The 20,016-nt window shown below is 41.6% G+C and overlaps 3 protein-coding genes across 5 annotated transcripts; 1 reads left to right on the forward strand and 2 right to left on the reverse strand.

Annotated features, from left to right (window-relative positions):
* The first annotated feature begins 3,337 nt into the window (after window positions 1–3,337).
* si:dkey-202e22.2 (netrin-4) lies at window positions 3,338–8,877 on the forward strand. 3 transcript variants are annotated; one of them, XM_039798872.1, is made up of 10 exons: window positions 3,338–3,926; window positions 4,508–5,001; window positions 5,101–5,421; window positions 5,731–5,857; window positions 6,511–6,699; window positions 6,948–7,164; window positions 7,290–7,417; window positions 7,569–7,637; window positions 7,868–8,038; window positions 8,259–8,877. In XM_039798872.1, the coding sequence occupies exons 1-10, from the start codon at window positions 3,836–3,838 to the stop codon at window positions 8,393–8,395; spliced, it is 1,944 nt and encodes a 647-aa protein (XP_039654806.1). In that variant the 5' UTR covers window positions 3,338–3,835; the 3' UTR covers window positions 8,396–8,877. The 3 variants fall into 3 exon arrangements, with proteins under 3 accessions (XP_039654806.1, XP_039654807.1, XP_039654809.1); XM_039798873.1 differs by lacking the exon at window positions 7,569–7,637; XM_039798875.1 differs by lacking the exon at window positions 8,259–8,877 and having other exon boundaries at window positions 7,837–8,028.
* A 193-nt stretch (window positions 8,878–9,070) lies between these two features.
* chchd4a (coiled-coil-helix-coiled-coil-helix domain containing 4a) lies at window positions 9,071–11,188 on the reverse strand. Its single transcript, XM_039798876.1, has 3 exons — window positions 11,023–11,188; window positions 10,501–10,599; window positions 9,071–10,394 (listed from the first exon to the last, which is right to left on the reverse strand). Exons 1-3 carry the CDS (start codon window positions 11,042–11,044, stop codon window positions 10,021–10,023), a joined length of 495 nt encoding a protein of 164 aa, XP_039654810.1. The 5' UTR covers window positions 11,045–11,188; the 3' UTR covers window positions 9,071–10,020.
* Window positions 11,189–12,587: 1,399 nt separating this feature from the next.
* Window positions 12,588–17,612, reverse strand: LOC120558049 (protein transport protein Sec61 subunit alpha-like 1). Its single transcript, XM_039798886.1, has 12 exons — window positions 17,489–17,612; window positions 16,563–16,630; window positions 16,402–16,467; window positions 16,211–16,289; window positions 15,838–15,969; window positions 15,543–15,652; window positions 14,888–15,041; window positions 14,620–14,780; window positions 14,292–14,489; window positions 13,916–14,107; window positions 13,750–13,826; window positions 12,588–13,637 (listed from the first exon to the last, which is right to left on the reverse strand). Exons 1-12 carry the CDS (start codon window positions 17,493–17,495, stop codon window positions 13,451–13,453), a joined length of 1,431 nt encoding a protein of 476 aa, XP_039654820.1. The 5' UTR covers window positions 17,496–17,612; the 3' UTR covers window positions 12,588–13,450.
* Between the last annotated feature and the right edge of the window lie 2,404 nt (window positions 17,613–20,016).

The raw sequence follows: 20,016 nt of genomic DNA on the forward strand, positions 1-20,016 counted from the left end.
TTATAGTCTCCATAACAACAATACCATAACAAAGTAAGACATTTAAGTTAGACTGGCATAAACTCGATGGTTCCAAATCCAAATCCACACACACACACACACACACACACACACACACACACACACACACACACACACACACACACACACACACACACACACACACACACACACCAACTGAATAGACAAATCAAGATTGTGATCAACGCCTGATCAATCAAGTGTCGTGTCGATATAGTATCCATAACAACAATGCCATAACAAACTAAGACAGTTTGTTGTGTTTTTATGCTAAACTGAGTCATTTAAATTAGACAAATGAAGCTAAGCATACATTCTTTCAGGAAGACTTCAATAACTTCAATCACCTCTCTCTCTTCCTAAAACGTTTCAGCTGGTTAGAGGCGTTCACTTTTCAGTAAACCTCAGAACTGGCCACGAAATTCATGATCCAATCACAGCATGACATCCTGCTTTAAATGTCTTCTCCGTTGCTGTCAGCTGTCTTTTCAGGCAAACGTGCAACCCTCCTCCTCCCCTTCCACCTTCGGTCTCGTCAACCAAGGCACCCGGAGTCCCCTTCCAGCAGACAGCTCCTTTGGTCGGTCTTCGGATTCCTTCTCCACCATCACCAGTGTCTAGACTCCATCGGGAGAAATGTCCTGTTTCTTGTACCCGTTTGAAATTGTATTTATACAATGGAGTCTAATCGCCAAAGACTCTGCATATTTCACTATCCTTATGTACAATAAACTTTTGCATATCTGCAATGAAGTCTCTCCTGATTGAATTAAGTGTTGTGTCGGGATAGTCTCCATAACAACAATGCCATAACAATCTGAGACATTTAAATTATACTAGCATAAACTTGATGGTTCCAAATCCACACACACACACCAACTAAATAGATGTACTATTTGGAGAGACAAATCAGGGCCTGATAATGTTGGCTTGTGAGGCCTAAATGCAGTCAAATCATGTAAGGAAGCAGCTTAATCCTCTTTATCCCTGCATGGAGGAGTATATGAGCAGAGAAACACAAAGACTGAAAGACAACATGGAGGGAGAAGGAGATGGAAAAGTGCGGAGTGACACCATGTTCTCAACACACAAGCAGCCTGGACAAACATTGAGGATTATAAGGGCGGGAAGAGGGAGTCCCTGTTCATCTGACCCCAGGCCCTGTTAAGTCCTGTAAATAAGAGAAAAAGGAGCAATTAGAGAGGCAGTCACGGGGCAGGTAGGAGATCACCGGGACCTTTCCTGGCTGGTATTTGACCTCTCACAGCTGGGGGCCATGATGAATATACACACTGAACATTGAGAGAATGTATTTGCTGAGGTAGAAGAAAGGAAAAAAAAGACAATTTTCTCTCAGCCCTGAGAATGTAACACATGTTGTTAACTGCGGTGTGGATTGTGTTGTTTATCCTCCTTGATATGCTCACGTTCTAAACTAGCACTTTATTGGATGTGGGCGGCTCTGCATTCCTTTATCACAGACAAATACCCTTACTGTAATTACAATTTCAAGTCAATTAAGAATTCAATGTGTTTTGCATTTTGAAGGTGAAATGAGCAACAAAACATAGTTTACTTGCACTTGAACCAGCTGCTCTTAAGATGTTTTATGGCTTTGCTGCAAACCTTGACCTCAAACCTCAGTGACATACATTTTGGTGCCTTTGCAGAAGTCAGATATCAGTGTGTACATACAGTACGAACTTCTTCCAGAACCAACCTGATTCTGTCAACGAAGCAAAACCACAGCCGGATCACACTGATGATTTCACTCTATGTTTTATCCATTATCCCTTTTCTTTAAACACCAAAATGCACACAGGTCCTCACATCCTGCAACCTGTGAAAATATGTGAATCTCATTGCTGTGTGTCCCATTGAGCCAGAACCAAATCCAAGTGAGTACAAAGCAGCCATAAAGTATGTCTGCATGCCACCTAACACAACCAGATAACGGCTAATTCCTCATAAATGGCATTACCCTAATCTCCCATAAAGCTATTCTTAGCATATACTGCACCACTGGTGTGTGACGAAAGGAGAAACTGAGATGCCAGAAGATGGAGAGCCTCCGGGTTTTATTGTGTGGAGGCCTGCCAGACACTATAGCTGGTGTTAAGAGTAGAGAGCAGGAGGACAGAGAGATGAAAGGAAAATCAGCGAGGGGTGAAGAAAGACAAATGTACAACATATATAGCTAGGGAGATATATGAGTTAAGAGACTATGGAAAACGGAATAAAAACCTTAGCAGGGAGATACCTTTAAAATCAACACAGATGGACAAATGTCAGATTAATAAGGATTGATGACTGGGACATTATGTGAATAATATACTGCTTTCTGCTCCTAAACATTATATTGTATTTTCTGTCAGTACAAACATCAGACCATATGCCATTCCTTAGTTATTCTGTTTTTGCTCTCCATTCTGGTGAAAAGCGAGCAGGTCTGTAAACAATTTGTATGGCATTAAAGACATTCATGGAAACCAATCCAATTCTGTGCGTCCATTCCAATTTTCTGAGCCCACTGTATTTGAAGTTGAGCCATAAAACTAAAGAGACATGGTGTTTATTCTTTTGGGTGCCAGGGAGGGAAAATACATCAGGCTCAGCAAAGGACTTAGATTTCCTGACGTGTGTGTTTATTATCCAGTGCTATAATGAAGAATGGCAGAGTAATCTATCCAGTCAGGCATACAGATGGGAGAGAGGCCCTTTTCTTGTCCAAATCATTTGCATGAAACACCAAGCTGTCAGATTCTTTCGGTGCCACAATGCTCCATCAAGCTGCAAATAACTGCACTAAGGACTATTTTTGTCTCCCTTCTCAGGTTTCTTCCTGCTAGACTTCAAAGAGACCTGCAACTTGGAACTGCTGCAGCTGAAAAACAGGAGGGCAGAAGCAGATAAACTAATTTCCTCGCTCCATTACGAGGCCCTGGTTAGTGGAGGGACCTGGTTTAGCTGGTATGCACTGTGCGGCTGGTTCACATTAACCGCGCTCACGAGCCCATGCAAGTCGCAAGTCTGTCCACCCCTGTGCACGATCTTTAGCAGATTCCAATGGATACAATTCTGCCCAGAGTGGCGAAAAAAATGCACAATTCAAGATAGCTTTTTGTGTTGTTTCAGTACAACGTCCTCACCGTGTGTGTGTGTGTGTGTGTGTGTGTGTGTGTGTGTGTGTGTGTGTGTGTGTGTGTGTGTGTGTGTGTGTGTGTGTGTGTGTGTGTGTGTGTGTGTGTGTGTGGGCGGGGAGGACCATGGATAAATAGAGCCACACTCCTCTCTTGTGCGTAAACGCGTAGATCCCTGGACCTTGCTGGGACACGGAGCTCTCAGGTTGGCTGTGAATTAATGAAAAACCTTTACATGAATTAATTAGCTTTGAGAAGGACCTATCCTTTGCATCGTTTAGGCTAACACACAGTCACTTTTTTTATCGCGCAAAATCGATGAAGACAAGACACCAGGAAATTGGAAACATTTCGTTATGTCAAATATGGAGCGTTCATTCTTGGGCTAACCAATAATCCATTTGCTGCTACGGGGGAACACAGTCCACTTTTGTCAGAGAGATGCCCTGGCTGTTCCTGAGAATGCTTTGAACTTTATAAAAGATTCTTTTAACATTGTTCCTGGAAGGGCATCGGAAGAATACTCCTGGAATCATCTGCACACTTTGCGCATTGCGTAATTGGCAGGGAAATATGCGCTTGTCCGTTAGGAAGGCTACACATAATGTTGGGACTAATCTCTGCTGGAAGGCGTTTATCGCACCACGTTTGTTGTAAACACAGCAGAAACAAGGATGAGAGTGTTTAGTATGCGTGGGAAAGGTCGGCATCAGATGCTGCTGGCGCTCTGTTGGCTGTTTTTGGTTCTTATGAGGAGCGGAGCAGGTGAGACGCATCATCATGCTCTTTCTCTGAATCAGTTGCGTCATTCTGTCTGATCTGGCCTTCTCTTTTCCTGTTGAGGTTAAGCTGTGTTATTGAGTGGGAGGACAGTTATGCTGACTCAGCTGCATTACATATTAATGAAATGATTGACCTAATGATGTCTGATGGTTCTTCATTTGCAGGTGACATTGTATTTGCAGTCCTAACAGTAAAGAATAAAGGCGATGCCTGTTTATAAATTAACCAATAAATAAAAATTTGATAGCGGGGCTGTTTCTGTCTTGCCATTACATGTAACGTGAGAGTATTAATGCTGTCCAATGAGGAAAGGGTAGGATTCTTTGTCACATCAGAGCAAGCAGCAGAGCCACAATGGTCGGGCAAATCAAATATTCATAGAAAACACAATGAAGAGGAACTTGGTTTTGTCTATGATGTATGCTGGAAAGTGCTTTACTTTTATTGAATGCTTTTCTGCCAACACATGTACGGCAAAAGCACTGATCTGAATACCCATGTTATCACACTTAATAAATATACTCTGCTATATAAGACTGACTATCCATCCCCCTCTGTGTCAGTTTCCAGATGTGTGGACCATGCCTGTAGTCCACCAATTGGGAACCTGGCTAGTGGCAGGACCATCCTCACCCACTCAAGCTGCTGTGGGAACAGCTCCTTCCCACGCAGCCCTTGCCCCCATCCTCCTGTAACCCCCCACCTCCTCTGCCCCGAGGACACCCACCCATCTGCTCACATGACTGATGACCCTTTCTTGCATCCAGATACCTGGTGGGCATCAGGTGCAGGCACCACCATGCAGGAGCAGCAGGATGAGATCCGCTTGGACCTTGAAGCACAATTCTGTCTGTCCCATGTAGTTTTAGTGTTCAGGTCACCACGGCCTGCTGCCATGGCCATTGAGCGTTCAGCTGACTTTGGAAAGACCTGGGAAGCTCTTAAGCTCTTTGCACACAATTGCAGCATGGAGTTTGGTTTGCCTGATGATTTTACTCAGCCAGGGTCTTTGTGTACATCCCGTTATACCAGTGCTACACCCTGCAGTGGGGGGGAGGTAAGAGAATATGCACAAAGATGTAGGCTTGTGTATTATCTTTTGGCAGAGCCACGATGTTTGATTCAATGATGATTGGTGTTCTGTTTCTTCTTCCAGGTAATATTACGGACACTAGACCCTAGCAGTGCTAAAACACTGGACCCTTACAGTCCAGAGGCCCTCGCCCGCCTCACACTCACTAACCTCCGCATCAGACTGCTAAAAGCTCAGACTTGTCCGGCACCTCTAAATCCACCTGCAGAATGGACAAGCCCCACGGCCTCAGCTCTGACTTCCACATCCTCCACAGAAAGCTCAGCCTCCGCACCTTATGCTATTTATACTTTACTGGCCAGAGGGACCTGCCTGTGCCATGGACATGCTGAGCATTGTGTACCATACAACAGCAGCCAAGACACAAGACAGGACAGTAACATGGTGAGTGGCTTTTCCTGTGCGTGCAGGTGCGTGTCAAAGTAAAAGAACAACGGTCAGTGACAAAAAAGACTATTAAAGAAAGTGTGTCTGTCAGTTTTTGCATTAGCCTGTGTTCTATTACAGTCTTGTATAACACACGGGTCAGGATGTTAGGTCCAGATGTAAAATGTACTTACTGATGGGGAAATTGCCAGTTAAAGAGCTTTAAATAGCTTGATTTACTCTTTACACCACCTGCCTGGATCTATTTTATAGCTTTCTCCAGACAGCAGGTGTCTGTAACTAAGCAGCCTCAGATGTGTTTCCCAGGTGTCTGGTAGGTGCCTATGTACTCACCACACAGCAGGAAATCACTGTGAGAAGTGTGCCCCGCTCTACAATGATCGTCCCTGGAGGCCTGCCAACAGCAACAGTGGGGAGTCCAACCCATGCCAGAGTAAGTGACCACCACCAGGAATGCACAATACTCATCCTGCTGGTAAAGAAAAAAAGAGAAAAGAGCTTTAAAATTGAGCTTTAAAGTGAATTAAATATGTAGTTCTTATTAAGCAGAGATTTAAATACATACTCAAGACGTATTTAGGTTTTTAGTTATATATTATTTCCATACTTTGTTATACATCAGATATCAGGACTGTGTACTTTATATTGTAAGAGCAACAACAGGTTCAACAGGATAATTAACTCTGACCTCAGTGCTTGAATCAAGCACAACCTATTAACCATGTTTTATTTTTAATACAAACAAAAACAAAAAAATACACCTTTTTAAAACATATTCAGAGATGGCCTCATACTGCTGGTCGCACGAGGTCTGTGCACCTTTGGTTCTGGGTGCTTGGACCCTGGTATACCTTGCAGGTCTAGTCTTTAAATTTTGATTGTCAATGTCAGCACAGGATGCAAAGCACTTTGACAACCGTATATACGTATATATATATTATGACTATAAAAGTAGGCTACATAGACTAAACAAAAATCACCCATATTTCCTGTTTGCTTTCTCTCCTCCCCACCCTGATGTCCTCACTTTGTCTCTCTCTCATCTCTCTAAATGCTACGACATCACACACACCACTGTGACTTCAGAGTGCCAGTGCCACGGTCACGCAGATAGCTGTCACTTCTCTCAGCGGGCATGGCTTTCCTCCGGCGGCACCAGTGGGGGCGTTTGTGATGACTGCAGACACAACACTGTCGGGCGCAGGTGCCAACGCTGTCGCCACGGCTACCACCACCACCCATCCCTGCCCCTTAACTCCCCCCACACATGCACACGTAAGAGACTTCAAACATGGGGTCTTTTACTCTGGTGTGGGATTGACTAATGTGTTATCAACCAGAAAAGCATAATTTATTTGATCTCAGTGTAATTAATTCACAGTTAGGGAGGTTTGCGGATGAAATGAAAAAGAACCATAATGTCTTATAGCCCCATCTGCTGGTACATATTTGTAAATTCCTAATTTAACGATAGAAGAGAAAAGAGCAGCATACAAAGCTGTATTTGTGTTTCTGTTTCTCAGGCTGCTGGTGTGATCCACAGGGCTCTTTGCCTCCTCGTCCTGGAGAGGAGAGACCCTGGTGCCACCCTAGAAGCGGGCAGTGCCACTGCAAATCTGGTGTAGGCGGCACAAGCTGCAGACACTGCCTGCCTGGCTATTGGGGTTTTGGAGAGGAGGGCTGTAAACCCTGCACTTGCACACACAGCTGTGATCCAACCACTGGGCAGTGTCTGGACAGGTTAGCCATGTGCTAAATCCATGACCAAATTCTTTACAGACTAACACAAAAGCTAAAACTGAACTCAATGTGGTTAATTGCTTACGATGAACCTTGACCTGATGGGTTCAATTCCACTTTTGCAGTTACTCAAATAACCAGGTGTTCAATGTGCCCATTGGTGGAAAGATCCCTGATCTGGATCACATGTTCACAGTAGAAGAAGAGGTACAGTGGTCAAAGGAGCTTGCCGTCTCTGCGCTGCATTACACAGGTGAGTAGTACTTTGATTTACAGATGTATTGCTCATTAACGGTGAAGTTCGTCTGCATTGCAAGGCTTAAAATTATGGAATCATAGTGTTTTATGCAGTGTAATTATGGAGATAAAAATGGATCGGAGCGTAACTCAATGTCTGTACACAGGAAAGTGTAGCTGTAAGCAGAAAAAGCTGAGAAGTGTGTCTGACCTCTGTAAGACCAAACATGATTATGGTAAGAAATTATGATGTTTTTCTTTTTTTTAACTTTGAAAACTGTTTCGTAAATTGTGATTCAATTTAATTTCAATTCAATTGGATTTATAGTGTCAAAACACAACAGGAGTTATCTCAGGACACTTTACAGATAGATTGGCTCTAGACCACGCTCTATAAATCTAATGATCTGTACTTGCTTTAAATTGCCTTCTCAGTCATCTGTTTTTCCTGTGTGGCCCATGACAGTGATCAAAGCCATTGTGCTGTCTGCTCATGACAAAGGCAGCCACGCAGAAGTGCAGGTCAAAGTTCGCAAGGTCCTTCGATCAAGCCAAGTGGCTCTCTACTTGGGAACCATCCGCATCTATCCACTGCCGTGGACCAGCCGCGGCTGCACCTGTCCTATTCTCAACCCAGGTAAGACGAGATCCAGACAAATAAAGAGATGGGATGTGTAATATGGTACACAAAGCACGTTCTGTTCATAGTTTCAAGGTTTTCCTAAAGAGGCTTTAAGCATTAAAAGATTATTATAACAGTGACACAAAAGTTAGAAAATATCAAGCTAACACCACAGAGATAGATTTGTTATTAGATTAAATCAATTAACAATGTCTTACCTATTTTTTTTTAACAGGTATGGAGTACCTGCTGGCAGGCCCAGAGGAGGCTGGGACAGGCCGTCTACTGGTCACCATGCAGAGTGTGGTGGTCCCATGGACACCCCGACTTGGTCTACTTATATCAGAGAGCCTGAGGACTGGATGCACATGAACATAAACCCAAAAAGGCAGGACAGACTTCAGAGGATTTCTCAAGAAAATTTGAGTGGAAAAAAAATCAGAAAATGGACTGAAAACCGCTGGACAACATGCTTTATCACCAGGAGGAAATTATCCAAACTCATGATCAGTCCAGGTCACAACATTGAAGAAAGGTACTCACGACGTGTGAGTGTGCAACACAAAATAAAGACTAAAATGAATACCTGGATTTGTTAAGATCTGAGTTTAACAAATCTCTTATTCAATGTTTACCTCCTCTTTATTAGCAAAGAGAAATGTACAAAAGATTAAGGTAGTCGTATATAGAAAATATGTGACGGGGCAAAGTTCTTTGAATTTCAGATGGTTTCTAAAATATTTATTACTTCTTTCATAAATAGTAAGTATAATACATTTTGAAAGCCAAATATAATTTGGATTCAATAAAATGCTATGAAACTATCATTACTAATAAACAGGCAATATAACAAACTAAGTGAATGCTGTAAAATATGTGGTTCGGTCTTGATATACAGTCACACATCTTCCCCAACTTGTAAATCTTCTAATTCCAGTGAGAGAAGCTCGCATAAAACCCCTAAGACTTTCAATGTGTGAAAAAGGAAAAATCACTGACAAGAGGGTGTTATGCTTTGACTTTAGAAGAAGCAAAGGAAAATGTAAGTTGAAATTGTTCGACGATCATTTTAATGTGGACATGTTTGAGAAAAACCCATCAAGTCTTTTAAGGCCTGAATGTCATCGAATGGTGACCAAAGCATCCAAATGGAGACATCGAGAGAGTGTTAAGACAACAAAAACATTTATGCAGTGACAGTTAAAGGCAACAAAGCCACTTTGGTCTAAGACGTATACAGTGACAATTGACAAATAGGACGACCATAGCTCATACGGAAACAGATGGAGACCCTGAAATTTCTACAAGATGTCAACAAACACAGCTAAAAAACATCTCTTAATATCAATGTAATGGTCACTGAACAGAAGCTGAAACAGTAGCATTGTTTTCTTACCAATTACATGTGTTTTGGTCTCTCACGTGATGGAAAGCAAAAGGGACTAACTGTTAAGTTGAAGTAAGCGTCAAAACTGTCTTGAGTGGAGGTTAAATTCCTTAGAAAAGCTGATCATTGCTTGAATAAAAAAAAAAATCTAGGGATTACTGTCAAATTTTATGATTAGTGATAAATCAGTGCCGAGTGATATTCCCGGGCAGCAAACATTAACAGGACAACACACATAAGGAACACTAACAAGCTCTTCTGATTGACATGAGACAGCAAATTAAATTCCAATTGCATATGAAGGGAGTCTTTCAACTAATGTCCCTGCAGCAAATAGCTTGACCTGCTCATCATATTATTTATTCAACAATTTTTGAGTGCTCAGCAAACAAAGTAGCCTATACTTTTATACATGACGCTATGTTTCTCTGCATTCACAAAGTCCTTCTCTGATGGCCTGTAAATTCTGCCCATGAGCATGAGAGCTATTTCAGTAAGTCCTCTCTGTAGGCTTAAACAGGAGGAAAGACCAATCACAGCTGCTCATGGAGAGTCAGTTATGCTCGGCAGTGCTCGCACACAGAGTAGCCTGGGTGACAACAGATGGACATTAGCTGGCAGTCTGATTGTCTATAAGCGACGTGCTGTCAGATGAGACAGCGGACTCGGATGTTGAAGTCGCCGGGGTAGAGTCAGTTTCAGGGGGTAAGGCAGAGCCCTCAGTCGGGGCGGTGGAGACAGAACTAGAGCTGGCCTCTGCTTGGGAGCTTTCTTTATCTTCCTCCTGAGGATAGAGCTCAGGGTACTTCTGCATGCACTCTTGCATGTTACGGAAGTTGTCGATACACTCGGAGCCCTTCACCTCTTCCTTGCTGTAGTGAAAGCAGGAAAAGGCCTCCTTGAACTGAGAACCACATGGTCCACTGGCCATGCCACCCAGGCATGGGCAGTTCCAGTTGATGTCTCCATTTGGAAGGATCAGACCTAAAAAAAAAAAAAACAGGAAACCAGACAGAGGTAAGGTAAAAGAATAACTTTATGGGGTAAGGAATGTTTGGAAGTCAGGTCCACTTTTTCCAAAATCACTAACCCTGTTCCTCATATGGATCGTTGGGGTCATCGGCAATGAGCTCAGCGTTGCTGGGTGCTTCATGGTCCTCCTTGGTCACGAAGATGATGCGATCTTTACCTACATGACAAACAACGACAACACAAGGATTACAACAGAGTAACGTTACATATGCTGGTCCTGGGTAGTACAGCTGCTACAGTGACCTTTGGGGGGGCGTACTATGCCAGTATCTTTGACCCGAGTTAACCTGCTCAGCCGTTTGATAGCCCTGACAGTACCATCAGGATCCGAGCTAGTAACGTTAGCCGATTTCCCCAATTTGTGACTTACGTGTCAAATGACTGCAGCGACTAGCTAGTGTATTAAGTCACTACAACGCCATAGCCTAATGCCGGAGGCTTGACATTTCTGACATTCATACTGTAATGTAATCGGCGTTAAATTAACGCTGTTTCTAGAAAGTTAGCCTAGCATGGCGGCTCGCTCGATGACATTGCCCAGCCATGGAGTGAAAAATGAATGAAAGGAGATCGACATTACCCTCTTGCCTGCAGTACGACATGTCTGCCGGTGTCTCTGTCCGTCGAGCCTCGCCCTCGGTGGTAAAAGATGAACAGGGTGAGAGGAATTACTTAACTGCAAGGTTCGCATTTGACTAGCTAAAGCTACCCGGCGTCCAACAGCTCCCCCACTGACCCTCTGATCACATGTGGGCGCACGAAAATGACGTCACGCGAGCGTTTTTTAATATTATTTTTTTTTACAGTCTATGTAAAATATATATAAAACTCATACCCCACGACATCTCAGGGGGACTACATTTTTTGATACATTTAGTTACCAGTTACTTTGCATATTCAGATTACTAATACAATATATAAATCAATTAATAAATGATGTAGGCTATTATTACAGATAAAGCGACCCTGCAGTAAATATAAAGTGATTAAAACAGTGAGAAAAAAAGTGATGAACACATTAATGCATGTAATAATATAATTATTACAATCCAATAATATAATATACATTATTCTGATATGGGCTATTTTGTATAATAATTACTTCCACCCCTGGTTTAAAATAAACTGAATTTACTTAACAATAATTTCCCATTTTAATTGTTCCTCCTGTTTTCCTGTTAGTTCTATTACAGTCATATGACCATCTGAGTCATGAGTTACAGCTATACAATACACCCTTTTGAAATTTTCTCTTCATCACTCTAAAACTACAGGTGATAACCATAAACTGTATAATATGTCTATGGTTATCACCTATATTATACAGTCTATGGTGATAACCAAGCTCACACATCCCACAGTCTAAAAGCAACAAGGGCCCAGGTTTTCATGTAAACAGCTAGCAGAGGGAAAAGTGAATTTAGGACAAAAAGTATAATTATAAATAAATCATTTTAAATGTATTTTTTTTTCCATCTTTCATGTATTCTTAATGATCGCTCAATTAAATATCCATCAATGCACTGCCTCATAATTTATGTTTGGAGACTCATTCTTTAGATCATAGGGTGTCTAGAAGTAGTCCAAGATAACTGGACTTTTGATTGGTCTTGAAGACATTTCTTCTGTCTTACGTGTTTTCATTGTCACTCACATTAAAGTCTATTTAGCAACATTTGATATAAACATTAAATGTAACGTGAGAAGGTTGCTGTTAGTGATGTATTGGCATACTGTGTTTGTTTAGCTGCATCCCCCCCTTAGCGTTATATTTTAATCTTTACTAGCAGGTGTATTTTAAACCTCATACAGTGACCTCTAGAGGAGAAAAGTGATTAGTACAAGCTGAGTTATAAACCCACCCAATGGACATAAACATGTCTACTTCTAGGGACTAATATCAGAGCAACAGCCCTAGTAAGTTGATAACTATGTCAAAGCTTGTTGCAGGTTTTTTTTTTTTATAATCTTACTGCCCTTTAGTGTCAAATCCATCTTTAACTATCAATTACTTTTGCTATGACCATTCGGTTGCTATGCCACTATACATTATTCATTACTTGACCAACAAATAGTATCCTGTAGTAGGTCACAGAACATGCAAGGACAAAGCACAACAAATTGAATAAAAACACAATTTCCAAGTATGTTGAAAAAAAAAATCCTGTTTCTTTTTAATAACACAATTATGTCTGTTACATAAAGTAAAAACCAAAATGAAACCCCTTTCTTTTCGTCCCTATCAAACCCTCCCTCATCCCGACCATCTCGGCAGTATTGTGCAGCGATTCAGTCTGGGAGTAAAAGAGCATAATGACACAGACAAACACTTTCCTTTGAGGACCAGGCAGAGACAGAGGACAAACACTGTGCCCTATATAAGACCAGAGTGAATATAAACATAGTCCATGATTTAAAATATCAAAATAAAAAAGGTAAATAAAAACCACCAACAGCTTGTCTGAGATTACCATAAACCTTATCAGGAGTACAAGCATATTTTATTTATACTTTTCACATCCTACTATAGGCCCCTAGAAACCTCAAAGCAGGATTGCTACTTGTGATCAACATGACATGGTTTTCTTTCAACTCCCCCGAAATGTCCAGACAGTACTTTCAGCTTGAACTAAGCACCAACACATTGTCGTTGTCCTAGTGTTCTTTGAACATTCTGCAATGAACAGTGCCTGAGGTAGGTCAAAGACAGCACCTCACTCTTGTGTGCTTTTAGGCATTCGTCAGCTGATAAGAGAGCCTGCAGAGAGATGGGTAATAGCTATTGGAGTAAAAGGACTGAAGACACACAATACTATGCTCAACGCTGGGAGTAACCAAAATGGTTTTCTCAGCATTGACACGCTGGAGAGGTAATGGTGGAAAACACAGGTGGTGGAGAAAAATTACCTATGCCAGCTGCAAAATGTACTGATTGTGCAAATTGCAAAAAAAATGCAAAATAAAAACAATGATGAGGTGGATGCTTTGTGTCAGAAGGTTGGTGTTTTCTAGAAAAGCAGCGCTCCCATGCTGCCCATTTCGCTCTGCTCCTTCACAAAGATTTCAAAGTACTGGTAGATGATTGTCACAGCCAAGAGGATTCCTGTACCCGAACCAATGGCACCCAGGAAGTCAGCCATCACAGACAGCCCTCCTATGCAGAGGCCACCAAAGGCAGCAGCTGTGGGGATGTACCTGTGAATAGTAAATCCATTATAAATACATGAAAATTCTGGAGGACAACTTTCCATATGCTGCAAGCAACAAATGTGAAACCTGAGACTCTGTTTGCAAGGTTGCTTTGTACCTGTTAAGCTCATGCACCATAGAGGTCTCTCTGTGTCCCCTCATTACCATCTGCTGCTCCTTTAGCTGCTTTGCCACCTGAGACACACAAAGTCATATACGCAGGTTCATTTCATGTGGGACTGACAAAAAGCAAGTTGAACATGCTTGTACAAACACAGACTTACATCTTTGGCAGAGGATCCGGAGACCTCAATCCAGGTCTTGGAGAAGAATGCGCAGGAGCCGAGCATGAAGACAATGTAGATAACCACGTGAACCGGGTCATCCAGGACAGAACCAAACGACTCTGGAGGAGAAAGGTAGTAGCAGAGACCGCCCACTGGGTAGGCCCGAGCTGGTCCACTACTCGTGGAGTCCTAAACAAAAAAGATTTTGTTAGTAAGATGCTGCAAGTCCATGGCTAACTAGAACACATGGAACCTGACTGTGCCCTTTTTATGAAAATAACTAGGACTCATTAATACAATTTCCAGGTCTTTAAACATATCTCAAAGACTGAGACTGGATGTGCTGGAGGCAAAGCATGCATTATGTACTTACAGACCAGGTTCCCAGGAGGTTGACGAGAAAGTTGCCGCTGAAACGCGTTGAGAGCATCTGAGAAATTACGTAGAGATTGGAGACGAGGGCAGACTGCAGGATGATGGGGATGTTGGAGGTGTAGAACAGTTTGATGGGGTAGGTGTTATATTGACCACGGTAGCGTGCAGACTTTATGGGCAGGTCCACCCTGAAGCCCTGGTGACGGTAAGAAAGTGTGACCGTGAGTAAGCGGATATTTGTTTCAAAACAGTGACATCCAAAAGCCTTTAGTGCAATGAAAGCAGGTAAGACACTGGACTGTATTTAGTTGGTGTAACCAGCTCACCTGGAAGTATATGACCACTGCAAACACAAAGACGGTGGCGATGAGGTTCATGAGATTAGGCAGGTTTTGTCTGTAGAAGGCCTCTCTCAGGGCACGCACCTTGTCTGTGCGGGTGGCCAGAAGATGAAAGAGAGCAATGATGGCTCCCTCAAACTCAGTACCTGGATAAAAGACAGGAGTTCCAGGGTTAGCCATTAAAACACAGATGAAGATGTATCTCCTTTATCCTCATTCAGCTTTAAAATGCGTTCGTTCCCAGTACCCATACCTCTGCCTGTGTTGACAGTGGTGGGGCTGAAGGCCTTCCAGACAATCGTCTCACAGATGTTGGTTGCAATGAAGAGAGAGATACCCGAGCCCAAACCATAGCCCTTCTGGAGCAGCTCATCCAGCAGCAAGACAATCAGACCTGCAACAAAGAGCTGAAGAAACAGACAGGAGGTTTTGTATTGAGCCGACTCAGGCAGACAACCAGCTCTTTCAAACAGCTGTGTACACCAAAACATTATGACAGTCACAATGAACCAGCCAGGGTTTGAATGTTCTAATTTCAGCCTATCTCACAAAGGAAGATGATTAAGATGTCATCTTAATTTGTCTGTTTGCCTCGGGGGAAAAAAAGAATGTAAAGGGAAAGTATTTACTGCACAAGAGCTAACATGTTTTATATTTAACCTCTAAGTGCTTCACACAATACACAACATTAAAACCAGGCTGGCTGACATACTACTAGAATGAATGATAATTAAATATTTGGCTGTCAAATGTTATTTTAGCAGGTAACGGTTAATGTTTTTTTTTTTTTTTTTTTAAACACCTATAATTTCAGACAAAAAAAACTAAACTTTGGAAAAGTGTGTGTCTGTTTCAAGATACATTTTCAAATGTTATGCCGGAGAGCAGCACTGAGAGTTTATATTAACCTGGATGATGATGAGCAAGCATATCCCAGCACCCATCTCTGAAGGGTCTCCATACATGCCAGTCATAACATATACAATGGCCTGTCCAATGGTGATGATCATTCCAAACACTGCAAAAACACAGAAAAAATTATTTGCAATTGGCAATCTTGCATGGACAGCTACTACTGATGGTACTGGGAAACTGAGCAGTGTATTGTGTCTGCTATCTTCAAAGAAAATAAAACATCATCACAGTTTTAAAAGGTATGTGGCAAGTTCTAAAAATAGCAAAGGTAGTGAGTAGTAGACCTACATTTCTGAGCTCCATTGAAGAGGGCTCTGTCCTTGGGAGTGTCTCCCACCTCAATGATCTTGGCACCAGCCAGAAGCTGCATGATAAGGCCTGAGGTGACAATGGGTGAGATGCCCAGCTCCATCAGCGTACCTGGAGATAAACAGATTAGTGTCATGGTAAGCCTCAGTTAGTACAACAATAGCAGCAGCACCAGAAACAATGCCTAAGGGCCTACGTCTCTTGACCTTTGACTCATCACATAAAATAATGAGATTATGTCATGTCTGATAACAACACTGGAATTTGATTGTTTTTACTTGTTGGAGCTGCACAGGGCATACAAAAACTCTGTGATTAACCCTGTTCAACATACAGCCTACAATTCAAGCACCTCTGTTGGAAGCCAGGATTACTCTCATCCAGTAGAAGGGATCTGCTGAATCTGAAGACATGATGCCAAAGAGAGGAATCTGAATCAAGGAAAAGATACAAAACAGTGTCATAAACCACACACATCATCATGAACATGATCAGAACCAGCAGCTTGGTTGTCATTAAGGTTTGTCATTAACAGATACTAACCTGGCAGCACACCAGAAAGATGAATAGTGTGATGGCAGTCCATAGTACCTTTTCTCTAAATTGAATCTGCGAGGATAAAAAAAAGGTGCAGATGTCATTCAAATCCATTCATATATGCACAGTGTAGACATAATGCAACCTAATAAAATAAATAAAAATACCTTTCGTTCTGGTTTTTGAATTTCTGGCAAGACCGCACAGAACGGCTTGATGACCTCCAAAAATTTAACTGCAGAAAGAGATTAGCAGACATTAAAAGACAGAAGTGACATTGCAGTTACACCACACACCCGCAGTATCACATATGTGTGTTATCTTGAGGTATTGGTCTTCTTAAAATCAGGATAGTTTAGATGCTACGTCATCACTAACCACCAGCTACAACAGCTGCCAACTGGTCAAGGCAGCAAAAAGCTGTATTTTCTTAGCAATATCTGGATAAACAAACATATAAATCTGAGCAAGGTTGGAGTAACTAGTATTCAGTGTGCAGTCATTTTTAGACCGATTCCGAATGAATGGGTGTTTGGTCTTGGAGTTGATCAGCTGTGTCAATCACTGAAATAGACTTTGACAGCAAGAGATTTAACATATGCCACTGATTTCTTTTCTGGCACTCGACTAGTCAATCTGGCATTGCAAATCTACCAACATGCATGTAAAAATCGAGAAAGAAACCCAGCTTCAAGTGTCTATACATTAACGTTAACTATCCTGGTTGCACAGTCCATTCAGCTAGCGTGATGCTAACTAAAGTTAACGTTCAATCACAAAACAAGCGAGGACACTTTAAAACAGGACGCTTGGACGCCTATTTGAAAGACGAAGGCAAGATGTTAGAAATGGGCTCTGAATGTGAAGCTCCGCGTGTGTGTGCAAGCTATCTCAGAAAGACGGAATTTGAAAGCTTCAAATTAGCTCCAGTAATAAGCTAGTTACAACTCTCCACCTAGCGTTAACCTGCCCAAGGTTAGCTAATTAGCTTGCCGGCGAACGCTTTAAGTCTGTTATTGTTCGAGATTAAAAGGACGACAGGTATTTTTCGACTACCCTCAGCACGTGTATACAAGAGAAGAATGTCACTTACTCCCCATAATGTCCGTAGGCCGAGTCCTGTGGTGTTACTGGTTCCAGTACGAGTGCTTAGCGGAGTCGGTGTGGCCCCATCCAGCAGCCGCTCCGCCAGAAAAGAGAGAGGAGAGACACGTCACCAGACAAGCCGCTAACACACGTCACATCTCTGAGACAGAGAGACCCATCACGCTCATAGACAGTATATAAGATCACGCTGCACACACTGAAGGCTGTGTACAGTCCTATCATAGATATAAAACTGGTATACTTTAAAGTTGTGAATTGAATAAATGAATTGCCTGCTGAGAAAAGAGTTTTGGGCATTCACCAGTATGGGGGGGTGGGGGGATAATTAACCTGCACACGCATTACATATATATGGTCGTATGTATGAAAAGAATTTCCAGTAAACTCTTTAACATTTATAATTTACACAGAGGTCTTCCATCCTCAAGAAGGCGCCATAACTGTTTAATAAAGTCTATGCTCCAGACTACTAGCTTTGACCACTAGGCTGTGGTTTGAGCCGAGTCCTTCCTCTGAGAAATGGATGTGGATGTAATGATTATACAGTATATTATGAATAAAGGAATGGAATGGATGAAGATAAGTGACAATTGTATACTGAAAAACTTCCAGAAGACAGATGATACAAAACTGTCATAAATTTAGGCCTAACCACCAGTCTTGATAGATAGATAGATAGATAGATAGATAGATAGATAGATAGATAGATAGATAGATAGATATATAGATAAATAGATAGATAGATAGATAGATAGATAGATAGATAGATAGATAGATAGATAGATAGATAGATAGATAGATGCACCTTTAGCGTATCACCTAAGTGTGGCAGCAGCTAGTACTAGCTTACATTGTTAATATTTACCTTGTTCAGCTTTGTTGTCCTTGTTTTTAGCCATAGGCCTAATAGGCTATCTTTGTATACTTGGAGGGCAACGAAAAATCAAGGTCAAATTCCTTGTTTATTCACAATTAGGCTACTTGGCCATTAGGCCATTAAAGCTGATTCTGACTCTGATTCTGATACCTTGGCATATAGTATGTAATATGACTATTATTGTTGTAATTACAATATATTGTAATGATTGTAGTGTGTTATTGTTGTTGTTATTTATGTTTTAGCAGTACAGTGCTATAAGAGGATATCAACTATTTGGTGGACTTTTTACAGTGTTGTACATAATTTCAGAATGCATTTAAGTTCTAATAGAATTCTGAATGAAGCAGTCTCAGTTTTGTCTCATGCATCGTTTCTCTTGAAAAGTTCTCACCACTAGAGCTCAGTGTTGTTCCAAGTCAACTTGATTGTCAATTCTGCAATATGTGCCACACACGTGTGTGTGTGTGTGTGTGTGTGTGTGTGTGTGTGCGCGCGCGCGCGCGCACTACATGATGTTAGGTGGAATTCTACCAGATGAAAACAAAGAGAGAGGGAGGCTGTTTGTGTTGATGATAATATTTCATCACTTCCACTACAGTGGTGGAAGAAGTATTCAGATGCTTTACTTAAGTAAAAGTAGCCTACTAATACCACACTGTAAACAACTATGTTACAAGTAAAAGTCCTGCATTGAAATTTACAATTACATTACGTTTCATGTACACCTCATAACTTTCGTTCACTGTCCCATTTAAAAAAAACTGAAAAAACAGACAATAGACCTTTTTCACAGCAGACATGTTGACATGTCATAGTAGGAAAAGCACAGGTGTATTCAAAACCATTACTGATGGCTGCATTCCACTTAGGAGAGGTCCTGGTATTGTGCATGCTGACTCACTGAAATAGCTTACTGGGACACTTGATGGAATGTCCATTTCAGCTGTGCTTTTCCTACTATGACAAGTCAAAATGTCTGCTGTGGAAAAAGGTCCATATGCTATTACACAAAACAAGTGGAGTATACTAAACCTAAGTCATAAACACAGACACATGCCTCCCCTAAATTAAGCCAGGCTGCTTGCAGCTTCATCATGAGATACATTCGTGGACAACACAAAAACACTCTGGTAAAGACAAAAACAAAAAAGTGAATGAGTATACTATTTACCTCTGAATCTAGCAATTCATAATATCAAGTACCAATTTTATTTAATTTAAAGCCACAAATCCCCTCTATTAGGGCCAGAATGCAGCCCCATTTTGTTGAAAATATATTCTCCCCCCATTACTCTATGTATCGCGTTGAAATGTAGCTATTTTTGTAATCACCTTCATTTCATTTCTTAAAACAACAAGGGCTAGACAATTTCCAGGGTCTCCAAATTATTCTATAACCTGTTGTTATAGCCAGATGGATCCATAACCTCTTTGCTCATTCACAATGATATTGTCCAGTAACAAAACCAGAATACATAAAGCTGGAGATTTCAATTGTGATTGACACTAATTATTCAGGGGATTAATAACATCCTCCCATAGGTGCTCGTTGTTTCACAGAAATACAGCTTGTGTACAACAGTACTAGCTTCTTTCTCACATCTCCAGCAGGTGTGCTTTTCACAGAGTTTTGA

The sequence above is a fragment of the Perca fluviatilis genome, chromosome 4, assembly GCF_010015445.1.
Source record: "Perca fluviatilis chromosome 4, GENO_Pfluv_1.0, whole genome shotgun sequence".
In the NCBI taxonomy this organism is placed as follows: domain Eukaryota; kingdom Metazoa; phylum Chordata; class Actinopteri; order Perciformes; family Percidae; genus Perca; species Perca fluviatilis.

Coding starts and splice junctions, on each gene's coding strand:
- si:dkey-202e22.2 (XM_039798872.1), top strand. CDS start 3,836: ATGAGAGTGTTTAGTATGCGTGGGAAAGGTCGGCATCAGATGCTGCTG. Junction 3,927..4,507: donor TCTTATGAGGAGCGGAGCAG/GTGAGACGCATC, acceptor CCTCTGTGTCAG/TTTCCAGATGTGTGGACCAT. Junction 5,002..5,100: donor CACCCTGCAGTGGGGGGGAG/GTAAGAGAATAT, acceptor TTCTTCTTCCAG/GTAATATTACGGACACTAGA.
- chchd4a (XM_039798876.1), bottom strand. CDS start 11,044: ATGTCGTACTGCAGGCAAGAGG. Junction 10,600..11,022: donor GTCGTACTGCAGGCAAGAGG/GTAATGTCGATC, acceptor TTTGTCATGTAG/GTAAAGATCGCATCATCTTC. Junction 10,395..10,500: donor CGATCCATATGAGGAACAGG/GTTAGTGATTTT, acceptor TTTTTTTTTTAG/GTCTGATCCTTCCAAATGGA.
- LOC120558049 (XM_039798886.1), bottom strand. Junction 14,108..14,291: donor ACCTCCTGGGAACCTGGTCT/GTAAGTACATAA, acceptor TTTTTTGTTTAG/GACTCCACGAGTAGTGGACC. Junction 13,827..13,915: donor CCGGATCCTCTGCCAAAGAT/GTAAGTCTGTGT, acceptor TGTGTGTCTCAG/GTGGCAAAGCAGCTAAAGGA.